We start from the raw sequence: 12,927 nt of genomic DNA, 5'->3' as shown, positions 1-12,927 counted from the left end.
AAAGGTGGATAATATCTGTTCCATTAAGTTCATTGTGGTGGGCCAATGGAGATCCTTGCGATTTTAAAAGAGGATTGCAATTTGCAAGGCAGGCTTAAATATATAAGGTCTTAAAATTAAAAGGGACACAACTGAAGAAAAAGTAGTGCTCATAATAATGACAGGCTTCTTTAGGCTCAATTACAAACTCACACCACCACTGCAAATTGAACCTTGATCACCAAACTCTCTTTCTACAATCAAATGAAGTAAAAAATAATAATAATAATAATAATAATAATAATAATAATAACAACATTCATGCTTATGTTGTTAGCTTTTTAACCTTCTCTTTTCCCAGATTGATTCTTAGTTCTGATGAAATGAATGACAAAGACAACAAGAGATAACATTAAGGCTGAGCCTGCAACAATAGGGACACAAATTTTTGAGCTTCTCTTAGGCACATCATCATCTTCATTTTTCCTTGATATTTCACCACTCTTTTCTTCAGAAATTCCATTTGCTCTTTCACTAGCTTGATCATCTTTATGCTCATCTCGCGAACTCGAAGATTCACCTACGAGATTTATCCGAGGCTCTCTTTTTTCTTGAATCATATCGTTGTTGTTCTGGATGTTTGAGTCGACACTTGGCATTAACTCCTTATCCTTTTGAGGAACTAATTCATCCTTAACAACGTGTTTTTCAACTACTTCACGTGGTTTTCGAATATTAGATGGTAAAATAGGTGATTTCAAGTCACTTTCTTGACTCACTTGAGGATCTTTTAATACTTTTTGCACAATTTCTTTCCCCTTTTCTTGATTTTCCTCTGCTTTTTTAGTAGACTCCTTATCCATATCTTCTTTAAATGTGACCTTTTTAGAAATCTTTTCAGCTACAATTGGCAAATCTTCAGGCTCCCTAACTTCTACAAACTCAACTCCAAGAATTCCCTTCACTTTCTTTGGCATTTTAACTGTCAATATGGATTGTTCCTCATCAAATCTAGCCTTGATTTTGTCCAAGATTACCCCATCCGGAATTTTGAAAGCCTTACTAAATTTTCTAATTTCCACATCTTTCTTGACCAATTTCCACCCCACCATCACAGTTTCTTCAACCGGCTTTTCACCCCTTATCGCGATTATGGTCCCTTCCTCATTAATATCAATCTTTATATTTTCTTGTGTATAACCTATACAAGTTTTCCAAATTCCATATTAGAATTAAATATAAATAAACATGAAAATGAAAGGCATTAGATGAAGAAAAATGACCTTTTAAATGGACAGTAAGGATGAACATAGTGTCTGTTTCTGTAGATTGGAAAAGAGGGCCAGCTCTGTCTCTTGCAAATTGGAATTCAGTAGAGGAGAGTTCATCTGCAACTCTTGTTAATTTGAGTCCCATTTCCATTTCCATTTTTTGCGGAATTTGCTACAACAACTTTGATTCTGAAAGTTAAAATAAAGATTTTAAGTCCAAAACAATACAATAGCATAAGCTAAAAAACATGAGAGAAAAAGAACATATACTTTGCTTAATGACAAATTATACTTTGATTCAAGGATTATAACTTATCGCAGATGAAGTTTGTTTTCGAAATTTTGTCAAGTTTGATTCCTAATACATGGGGAATTATGATCTAAACACGTGAAATTATTGATAAACTTAACAAGTAAAGTAAAGATTGAATGAGATATCTTGTCGGATAGGTAAACAAAAAAGTAGAGGCCTTGTCAAATATTTTATGGAATTGGCTTCTATGAGTTCATATATCTGAACATTGCCTTCATTTGTACTCCAAAATGACACTTCTAAGTTTAGTATAAAACACGATTATTCTGGTATTTACTTGCAGCTCTCAAACTCTCGATGTTTGACAATCATTTTCCAAATTACTTTTACTAGGCCAAGTGACAATAGCATAACAAGACTCCACAAAATAGGAATTATTTATATAATATATTCCGATAATATTCTTCTTCTTTTTTTTTTTTTTTGGCATCAAGCTAATATGATAATGTAGAAATTACTCCGTAATAAAGTCTAATACACCCCGTATTACACGTTTGCTCCGCAGCGCAAGAAAAGTAAATTAGACAAAGCAGAAATTAAGTTCTGAAAGTTAAAAAAGGAATAAACTGCATGTTAAAACCTAACTTTAACGACTTCTATGCAAAACGAAACGAAACAAATTAAAATACTGAAATGTGATTTAAATTGCTAATAACGGAATTCTGGTGACCAGAATTTGGCTGGGAGGTAGTGATTATAAGTATTTGACGAATCCTTGATAAAAATGCTAGTATTAACATTTTCTGAAAGCGCTCTATTATTAGCTCGAGACGTGATTCGAAGTATTATCTACCTTGTGTTTCCAAGTATAATTAATAAAGAAAGACTTGGGCACCCTCTAGCTCCATCTTTTACCAAAGATATCGAGTTCACGCCTTGAGAATGGAATCGTTTTTTACGGGAGTGGATTTAATATTTATGGTATGATATATAGATTCACGGTTACCAGTAGGTTTTGTTTATACCAGGGGCGGCAGGTCTTAGAAGAGAAGATTCGGGTTTCACGGCAACCCAGACCCCTACCTTGTATATATATTAAGGAGTTCATTAGATATATAAATATTTGGTTGTGAACTCAGTTATAATTGTATATTAAGTTGATGTTGCTGAAAGAACCATAATCCCGCCTTTGGCTTCTATCCTGTATAAATTTCAATTCCTGGATCTCATTTCTGACTTTTGGTAGGAAGTGATTTACTTCCGAAGTAAGATTTTTTCGACGCGAATCCGAATTAGACGGAGCCAGATATCAAACATCCGGGGAACCCAAAAAAAATAAAGCTCTTGGCCTTACACAGTTTTCCTCTGTTAGGCATGCAGTGTGATGTTGCATTCTGATATTTCCCAATCTTGTGGATGCAACAAATTGAAGAATAAAGTGACTACCCCAAACTTGAAGTTATATCACGATCAATCAAAGATAAGACTATAGAATCAGTTGTGGTCTATTAGGTAGCTCTGACATGGACACATTGAAGCAATAATGAGAAATTGACACATATATAATATCCGATAGTTATTGGCATATTTTTTGTCAAATATTAAGCTTAACAATTGTAGCAAAAGAAGAGCAGCGAATTCCCATTTTTAGCAATTTTGCATGATTTATGCACCCACCACCAACTAAATTGTTTCCTTTGATTCTCCATTGCCCCATTACATTTGAAATCACCGAATTTCCCACTACTATAACAAAAACCTCCCCATTCCTTATTATTGGCAAAATCTTGTCAGGACTCTCTTGAAATAGCAACTAAACTCGAATATGAACTTTGTAAGTAGCTTTTTTTGAGTGGATGTTGTTGGAATTCATTGGATATACTTAGATATATACAAATTTTTAGGAATGTTGGAGGTGATGTGGACTGATTGGAGTCAAAATTCAGACCTGGGAAGCCTCTCCGCCATATGTGTATATCGCGTATATCAGTACATATCACATATAAATTTTCATGAATGTACATGATATACATGAAATATTCAATCTTCTTAAGATGTTTCAAACAAAACCCGATACCAACAAATTAACACCAATCAGTAAGCAGATTGAAAATTTTTAAACCAAATTGCAATGGTCTTTAATAGTGTTTTCAGGTCTTTCTTCAAACTCGAACAATATTTTCAATGTTGTATTTATATTTTTAAGTTTTAGATTTCACAGTTCAAAGATTGCTTTGGTTCCCCCGGGGGGGGGGGGGGGGGGGGGGGCGGATAGAGGGTGTCTACGTGGGGTCAATAATTGATGAAGGCTGATGAAGGGTGGCTATAGGATGGCAATTTGAAGACAAATTCGGATAGAATATGCCAAAAAAAGAAAAGTGACATATTTTGTGCTTTTTTTTTTTTTTTTTTTTTTTTCCGACTGTCATACGTGCCAATTTCTCATCAAGATATGCTAGACAGTGCGGCAAAGCTCTTGGCCTTGAACGCTAATTTATCCTTAATTAGGCATGAAATGCAATGTTGCATATTTTATTTGACACCAACTTTTGAATACTACTATTGATATTTCCAAAACTTGTGGATGCAACAATTGAAGAATGACGTGACCGCCCCCCAACTAAGAAGTTATATCAAGATAAATCCATGATAATTAGAAGGCAAAATACATCAAAACACCCCTAAACTATACCCAAAATGTCGATATCACACTTAAACTTTACTAGTGACCTATTACACACCTAATATATAAAAAAGTGATATAATTTACCCCCTCAGAACTGAGAACCAGTCTCAGGTGTGGGAGTGTTCCACACGCGCGCGACACGTCAGAAAGTGAATTATTTTACCCTTTTTTTCTTTTCTTATCTTTTCTCGTTTCTTTCTCTTTTTTCCTTCTTCTTCAGCTATTAGTTTCCTCCATTTTCAACAGATGTGCTCACCTTAAGTTACCATCCTACCACCCATTTTCGTCGGAACCACCATATCCACCAAAGTTTTATGCTTCTTTTTAAAAAGAAATTCCTACACAAACTAAGAAATTCCTACACAAACTAATAATCCCACCATTAAACCACCACCATTACTGCCAACCCGCCACCTACCAAATCCACCACCCCATTATCATCAACTCCAAACCCAACCATTAATTTCATCACCACCATCAATTTTACTTCAACAAATAGTACTAATTTCCAAATAAGAGGAATACTGTGTAACGAGATAAGACCTCATCTAATACATTTTATTACACTACAAGAGAAAAATACAGTATGGAGTACTGTTGCTCGAAAGAAGAAGAAGAGGAAAATGGAGGAAGTCCATTTGAAGGGCAGTTCATGCAATTTCTTCATTGGTTATCAACAATGAAGAAAATTTGATTTATCTAGTCCATTTGAAGGGCAGTTCGTGTAATTTCTTCAATGTTGTTAAAAGTCCATTTGAAGGGCAATTCGTGCAATTTCTTCATTATAGTTGCATATTGTTTCCTAAACTTGGATGATTTGTTCCTTAATTTAATTTTTCCGGTGGGGTGGTGGTGGGTGTTGCTTTGGCTGGTTGGAGAAATCATTGGGTGGTTTTTGGAGAAGAAGAAATGGGTTATGTTTTAGATTTTTTGTTTGTGAATTTGAAATGAAGGAGGTGGCGTGAAGGTGGAGAAGAAGAGGGAGTGGGGTGACGTGGAGGTGGTTGGCAGCAGTGGGGGGCAGTGGTTGGGGAGGGGGGGGGCGTGGAGTAGAAGAGGAAGATGAAGAAGAGGGGGCGGGGCAGGGTGGGGGTATATTTAGCAAAAAAAAAAAAAAAAAAAAAACATAAAAAGATAAAAAAAACAACAAAACGCGCCTATATTTAATCATAATTTTTTTTTTGTGCCACATCAGCTTTTGAGGGGGTATTAAATTCACTTTTTAGATGTTGAAGTGTGTAATAGGTCGCCTGCATAGTTTGAGTGTGAACTCGATATTGTCTATTAGGTTAGCTCAGACTTGGACATTGGCTTCCAAATGCATGTGATGTGCTTGTGTTGGATTTTACTGAGTCGGCCATCAATCAAGTTTCTTTGGGCTTGGATCTTTATGGGCATAAAAGTTTGAATTGTCAAATCGCTGTGAAAAGTATCCAAGTAGGCATTAAACATAGATTTGATTGAAACTGGACAAAAAGAGTCTTTGAAGTTCAAGATGAAATTAGTATTTGGAAATGCCTTTATTTGAAAAATGTTGAAGTTTTGTGAGTGGAAAATAAATTTCCCTAAAAAACTCATCTTAAAAAGCTGACCGAAAAATCATTCCAATACATAATCAAATTATGTTTTGAAAAGAGGAGAAAAAATTTCCACTTCCAAACGGGCACTATCATTCCTCTACTTTGAATTTTTTTTTTAAAAAGAAAAAATACGGTGCCCTTTTCTTGTTAATGAAAATAAAACTAAAACCAAATGGTACTGGTCCAATCTTAATTGACTTTCTGGGGATTTACTTCACATAGTTGTGCAACAACAAAAACCAAGTACCTCAACCCCTGCAATGGTCACCAGAGGCAAGGGAAGAGGATCAAAGAAGCACTTTTGAACAGTTCCTATGATTAATACAATCATATGGAACATAAGAGGGATAGGCTCCAGAGGAGCTTTTGATAGACTCAAAAAAATCACTCAGATACACAAGGCCACTTTTGTGGCCCTTCAAGAACCGTTTGTACATAATGCTGTCATCAACAAAAACAAGATTCAGAAATACAAAAGAAAGCTGGGATTTGCTAATGCTGTCACAAACAAGAATGGCAAGATTTGGTACTTATGGGAAGATGATTTCAAATGTAAGGTGATCAGTGATCACAATCAACAGCTTACTATGGAAGTCCAACATAGTAGTAACACTGAAGACTTCTTTGTAACAATAGTCTATGCTAAAACCTCTTCTAGGAAGAGAAAAAGACTATGGGATAATTTGAGGACCCTGAATAGTCACATAAACAAACCATGGACTATAATGGGAGATTTCAATAACATCATGGAAGCCGAGGAGCAAGCGGGGGAAGACAACATAGACTAGCGAAGTTTGGAGTTTGTAGGTTGTATGGAAGATTGCAACATGATGGATGCTGGTTACTCTGGGGATAAATTCACATGGACTAATGCTAGAAGATTGAGGGGGAGGATCCTGATGAGGCTGGATAGAGTTATGTATAATGATCAATGGTCGCAAAATTTCCCTATTGTCAATATCAGGCACCTCCCAAGAACAGGATCAGATCACAGGGTTCATAATGAAATGTGGCAGTAAGGAGCCTCCAAGGACTAAGTACTTCAGATTTTTAAACTTCTGGACCGAACAAGATGATTTCATGGATATTGTGAAAGATTCCTGGCATCCTGATGTGTAACGACCCGTTTGGTCGTTTCGCATTTTTGGGCTCTTTTTCATTAAAATACCCTTTCCGTAGCTTTAAATGATATTCTTGACTTGCGGGAACTGGTGGCACGGTGATTTAATTGGCGGGTACTTTTTGAAATATATTTATTTAATATGTGTGAATAGTTTATTTATAAGAATATAAGTTTCACACATATAAGGTATAAATTGGTAAATATAGTATTTGACGGAGTGGATAATTTTTTTTAAATAAAACAAAGTGGTTAATTGAATAAGTGAAATAGGGAGGCTATGGTGGTAAAGAAGTGGGCCAAGCCCATTACTTATTCTGGCTGAAACCACGTTGTAGTGGTTGTGGGGATAAAAATATTAGGGTAAATGAGCTTTGACTCTTGGAAAAAATAAACGAAGGGGCTGCTCAAAAGGTTTTGGTGTACGACACAGTGATTAATTCACTGGTTTTAAGCTTCAGGTATTATCTTGGTGTTAGTTCATATCATGCACTTACTTATTGATTATTATATAGAGGCCTTTGGAAAGTGCATAATTTATTTAATGAACCAATGATTTGGAAGATCAATTGATCACTATTACTAAGGAAAATATCAGATTGTTCTACGTGCATATTTTTTTAAGAGTAATTATTGATGGCACTAGTAACTAAATTGCAACATACAAAATGCATAGAACAACTAGTTTACAACCAATATCTCGTACCTATTGTTGTTTCTTGTATCATCATTGGATTATTACCTATTGCCATGCACAATTTGGACTTAACTTTTCGGCTTACTAAAAAGAAAATAAACGAATTGAACTAGGAAAGCATTAACCAACAAAACTTAGCAAATGATTAGGTAATGATGGGGTACTAACTAACGGAGCAGTGAGAGGTTACTAGGTGGGACGCATATTTTTTATGATTTTTAAGTGAACTGCTAGCATGGAATGTTCAGATAGTGTTGATGTTTAAAGCTTCCGCATTTTCACTTTTATACAGAGATGTAGTAATTTTCTTCCATGTTTAGTATTTTTGGGATGTGATAATTAATCTATTGGATATTCATAAATTGTATTGAATTATATGCACGCCTTCAAATTCCTGATAATTAAGATTTTGAGATAATTGAAGGTTTTAAGCCCTAGTCTTAAGAGATGAGAATTTAGGATTTGAGGGACAATTTATGGATGAAATTAACTAATTTTTTTGGATAATGACCCTTAGGTTATGGGTGATATGATTTTTCAATAAAATTTCAGTTCTGCCCTTGTGGGTCCGTGGTCACTTTTTAAGGTCGTTTTTGGGTTTCGAATATAAATATAGCAATATGGGTGTCCTTAGGTTCGTATTCTAACGTAGATTGCATATTTTATAGATTTTGATCGTTCGAGGCTCTATGCAAAGGGAAGACATTAGTTTGATTGTTCGTGGCACCGCTCGGCATTGAGGTAGGTTACGTCTACTTTAGTTAGACTACGATTAGAGAATCGTATGTAGTTGTAGAAAGTGACGGGGATAGCATATAGGTCTTCGGGCATGAAGTGGAGGTGGATTCCAATTAGGTTGGCTTTGTCAGCTGCTATGTGGGCTTGTCGCCATATGTGTTATTTTCTGTGATTATCACCTGTTTGTATCTCTGTCATATACTAGCTCCCTCATTATATGAAAAAGAATGATAACATTAATATGACTTGTATTTGTTGATTGTATATTGGTGATGTTGTTGAGACTGATATCATGTATGACATGCCTTCCATATTATTCTTGTGATGATGGTGAGCTGAGTGATTGAGAGACTCCGAGGTTTTGCCGGAGATTGAGAGTGACAGAGAGACTCCGAGGTCCTTGCCGGAGATTGAGAGTGATTGAAAGCCTCCGAGGTTTTACGGGAGAGCACGAGTGGTACATGGACTTCGCAAGTCCTCAATGGGTCATGACTTTGAGGCCCCGCCATTAGCATGTGTGTACGAGAGTGGAGTGAGAGAGGTGATCGTTGCATTGCATTGCATTCATTCACTCATACATTTGATCGATCATCCGGTGAATTATATCGTCTTGGTTGATCTCATGATTCCTTTACACTTTACTTGTATATTATATGTGACCATACTGTTTGCTCTATGTGCCACTTGTTAGTTTCACTTCTTCATGCGTTATCTAATCATTGTCGGCCTATGATGCTTACCGGTACTAGTGTTGTGCGATACTACTCTTGCTGCACTTTTGTTGAGTGCAGAGTACGATCCAGGCTCCAGTTCTACACCCCGTGGCTGATACGCGAGGGTGACATCTTTCGGTCATTCAGGGTGAGCTACTTGGTCATTCGTGGCCCCTGAAGGACCCTCTTATTTAATTCTATTTTTTTTGTTCGACAGACAGTATGTAGCCTTCGGGTATTTTCAGACTTTTATTCCAAACTATGTTAGCGCTCTTGTACCCTTTGACCAGATTTTGGGGTTGTCGTGACATTTCTAGCTATGATAAGTATTTAAGACTCGATAAATTATTCTTATTTGATTTTTCGCTTATTTAACTTGTTATTAGTAATGTGGTTCGCCTACTCGGAGGGATAGTGTAGGTGCCACCACGACTCGCGAATTGGGTCGTGATATGATGTGAGGGGCAATCCAATGTGGATTCTGCAACAAAAATTGAAAAGACTTAGTAACTGCCTAAGCCAGTGGTCAAAAAACAGCATTGGCAATGTGTTTGAGAAAGTGAAAGAACTGGAAAAACAAGTGGAAAAGGCTGAAGACTTGTATACTAATCACAACACTGATCTAAACAGAAGTCTGCTCCACTCTAAGTATGCTGAGCAAATTTATTGGGTAAGCAGAGAGACGTCTATGCTGAGACAAAAAGCCAGAATCAAATGGCAAGATGAGGGAGACAGTAACACAAGATACTTCCACAGTGTCATTAGACAAAAAAGGAAAAAAACACAGCTTTACAGGATAAAAAATGAGCAGAATCAATGGATACAAGGGGATGATAAAATTGCGGATCGCCATTAGACACTTTGGCAGTTTGTTTTCTCAGCCTGTGCAGCATTCTGAATTCAGAATTGTGGAAAACATTGAGAGAAGTGTGACCACTGAAGATAATGAGAGCCTTACTAAGATTCCTACTATGGAGGAAATTCATCAGGCTATTATTTCCCTAGACCCTGATAGTGCCCCTGGGCCTGATGGGTATTGTGGAAAGTTCTACCAAGTTACCTGGGAGATCATCAAAGATGATGTACACAACATGGTCGCAGATTTCTTCAGAGGGGCCAAACTCACCAAGTTTTATACTCACACTTGCTTGATTTTGCTTCCTAAGGTGGAATCTCCAAACAACTTCTCTCAGATGAGACCAATCAGTTTGAGCAACTTCTCAAACAAGATCCTCTCCAAGATTATCGCCAACAGACTTACTAACATCTTGCCTAAACTAATCTCTCAGAACCAAACTGGTTTTATCAAAGGCAGGTTGATTACTGAGAATGTTTTACTCACTCAAGAGTTGGTACAGGACATCAAAAAGAACAACAAACATGGGAACATGGTAATGAAGTTGGATATGGCCAAAGCATATGACAAGGTGTCTTGGCTATTCCTCAAAACCGTTATCGTGCGTATGGGATTCTCTCGAGATATTTATTGATATCATACATAGGCTCATAGCACCGAAGTTTGGTATTCAGTTATGATCAATGGCATAAGGCATGGGTTCTTTCACTCTACCAGAGGTCTTAAGCAAGGTGATCCTCTATCACCTGGCTTATTTGTTTTGGCTGCTGAAACTCTGTCTAAGGCCCTGAACCTACTGCATAGGGTACACTATGCATCAGAAGGGCCCTCTAATCAATCACTTATGCTATGCGGATGATATTGTTATATTCTCCTCAGGAAACAAAAGAACTATTAAAATGATCACCAAGGTTTTGAAACAATATGAAAGGGAGTCTGGTCAAGAGATCAACATTGAGAAAAGCATCTTTTTGACTGCTACTCACTCTCCGAAAAATAGGAGGAGGATGATTAGTAGAATTCTGTGTTACAAGCATCAATTCTTTCCTATGAAATACCTAGGTCGCCCTATATTTCGGAAGGAAAGACTTTCTTATTTTGCGGATATTGCAAAAAATGTCATGAACAAAGCTCAAGGATGGCAAGGCAACATTCTATCCTCGTGGGGAAGAGCAATAATCATCAAGCATGTGCTCCGGTCTCAAACCCCGCATACTTTCTTGCGTAATGTCCCCCACTATGGCATTATAAAACAGCTGGAAAGATACTTTGCAGATTTCTTTTGGGGCAGACTGATAATAAAAGAAGGTACCATTGGAGTTCTTGGGCAAATATGTGCTACCCTCAACAGGAGGGGGGACAGGTTTCAAAAGCATTGTGGATATATGTAAAGTGTTCGCAGCCAAAAGATGGTGGAGAGTCAGAGTTGAAGATAATTTATGGTCTCAGTTTATGATGGCTAAGTATTGTCAAAGAAGTCATGTAGTTGCCAGGAAAATTCAAGGCTGTCAATCTTTTATCTGGAAGGAATTATTGAGAATCAAAGCTGATGTAGAACCTCATATATTATGGAGGATAAATGAAGCTAAAATATCCTTTTGGTGGGATAATTGGACAGGCATTGGTCCTCTAGCTCTGCATCACCAATCTGAAAATAACCCTGGTACTCTCATGGTATCAGATTGTCTAGAAGGAAACAATTGAGATATGGAATACATTTCAAAGTTGCTGCCACCTGAAATTTGCTACATCATTCAGAGGGTAGAAATTGGCCAGAGAAACAAGAAGGATCAGGCCATTTGGACTGTTAATTCTCCTGGAAATTTCACTTGTGCTAGTACATTTCAAGTTCTAAGGAAGAGATTACCTGAAGCTCGTATATGGAAGTGTATATGGAATAAAGGGATTCCTTTCAAAATGGCCTTTATCAGTTGGAGAATAATCAAGAACAAGCTGCCTACGTATGATAGAATCAAGAATTATTCAAGTAATGCTGACCCTATGTGCATCTGTTGTACTCATCCTGAGGAGGAAACCATTCACCATGTCTTCATTGAAGGGGAGTTAGCCAAGAAAATCTGGAAATTCTTTGGTGATTCTCTGGGAATCACTACGCAAAATCAGAGTATTCAGGCCAGGTTCACTACATGGTGGAATTTCAACACACAAAATTCTATGCTAAGAGTGGCATACCAATACATTCCTATCTTTATTTGCTGGGAATTGTGGAAAGCCTGGAGTTCTTGGAAATATGGAAACAAGAAGTATTCTGTGGCCAAAATCTATTATGAAGTGGCGCAGCATGTAAGGTGTATCATTAAAAAAAAGGGGTACAAAGCTGATTTGAGCTACAGTTGGAACAGAATGTGCAATACTATGGAAGCACATAGCTATTTTTTAACCAAAGATGCCGATTACTCGAGCAAACCTCCGTAAAATGTCATCAAGATCAACACCGATGGAAGCGATGGCACATAGCAACAAAGCGAGAATGGAGGAATTGCCGAGAGACTATAGGGGGATATCATTATGGCTTTTTCTAAAGCTTTACAATTTTGTTCCAACAACGGTGCGTAAATCCGGTGCGGCAAGTTTTGGTATCAACTGGATTGATCATAATGATATCAACAACAACATTATTGAAGTGGATTCAATGCTGGTGGTGAAGTGGCTAGACGGAACGTATGATATTCCTTGGGAACTCTTGAAGGAAGTGTTAGCTATGAAGAGGATCATCGATAAGAGAAACATCAAAGTCCAACGCGTTTCGTGGAAGCAAACACGGTGATTCTTTGGCTAAATTTGGAAGCAATGCACAGTATAGTTTGATTGCTAACCTATATTTTTCAATGTAGGAAATTCCAACACAAGCAAGAGGAGCAGTGAGAATGGATAAGGCTCAAATGGCAAACTTTAGAATTAGGAGGACAAGAATAAGATGAAGGACAAACATAAGAGAAGGCTGAGAAGATGCAAACATGAAAAGAAGGAAAGAAGCAATCATAAGCAAAGAAAGGAGCGTGAACTTTTGTAT

The 12,927-nt window shown here is 37.1% G+C and overlaps 2 protein-coding genes across 2 annotated transcripts; one reads left to right on the top strand and one right to left on the bottom strand.

The window, feature by feature from the left end:
• Positions 1-132: 132 nt before the first annotated feature.
• Positions 133-2,256, bottom strand: LOC132035451 (uncharacterized). The gene is made up of 2 exons (XM_059425732.1): positions 1,263-2,256; positions 133-1,180 (listed from the first exon to the last, which is right to left on the bottom strand). The coding sequence occupies exons 1-2, from the start codon at positions 1,405-1,407 to the stop codon at positions 321-323; spliced, it is 1,005 nt and encodes a 334-aa protein (XP_059281715.1). The 5' UTR covers positions 1,408-2,256; the 3' UTR covers positions 133-320.
• Positions 2,257-11,348: 9,092 nt separating this feature from the next.
• LOC132034912 (uncharacterized) lies at positions 11,349-12,681 on the top strand. The gene is made up of 3 exons (XM_059425248.1): positions 11,349-11,567; positions 11,652-12,197; positions 12,301-12,681. Exons 1-3 carry the CDS (start codon positions 11,349-11,351, stop codon positions 12,679-12,681), a joined length of 1,146 nt encoding a protein of 381 aa, XP_059281231.1.
• The last annotated feature ends 246 nt before the right edge of the window (positions 12,682-12,927 follow it).

Source organism: Lycium ferocissimum, chromosome 10 (genome assembly GCF_029784015.1).
Source record: "Lycium ferocissimum isolate CSIRO_LF1 chromosome 10, AGI_CSIRO_Lferr_CH_V1, whole genome shotgun sequence".
NCBI lineage: Eukaryota > Viridiplantae > Streptophyta > Magnoliopsida > Solanales > Solanaceae > Lycium > Lycium ferocissimum.
This window is presented reverse-complemented; position numbering and strand designations above follow the sequence as displayed.

Bases quoted from the DNA above. Each gene is read 5' to 3' on its own strand.
- LOC132035451 (XM_059425732.1), bottom strand. From the start codon at position 1,407: ATGGAAATGGAAATGGGACTCAAATTAACAAGAGTTGCAGATGAACTC. The intron at 1,181-1,262 runs GTCATTTTTCTT...AAACTTGTATAG, and splicing joins CCTTACTGTCCATTTAAAAG to GTTATACACAAGAAAATATA.
- LOC132034912 (XM_059425248.1), top strand. From the start codon at position 11,349: ATGGCTAAGTATTGTCAAAGAAGTCATGTAGTTGCCAGGAAAATTCAA. The intron at 11,568-11,651 runs GTATCAGATTGT...TACATCATTCAG, and splicing joins ATAACCCTGGTACTCTCATG to AGGGTAGAAATTGGCCAGAG. The intron at 12,198-12,300 runs GTAAGGTGTATC...TTTTAACCAAAG, and splicing joins ATTATGAAGTGGCGCAGCAT to ATGCCGATTACTCGAGCAAA.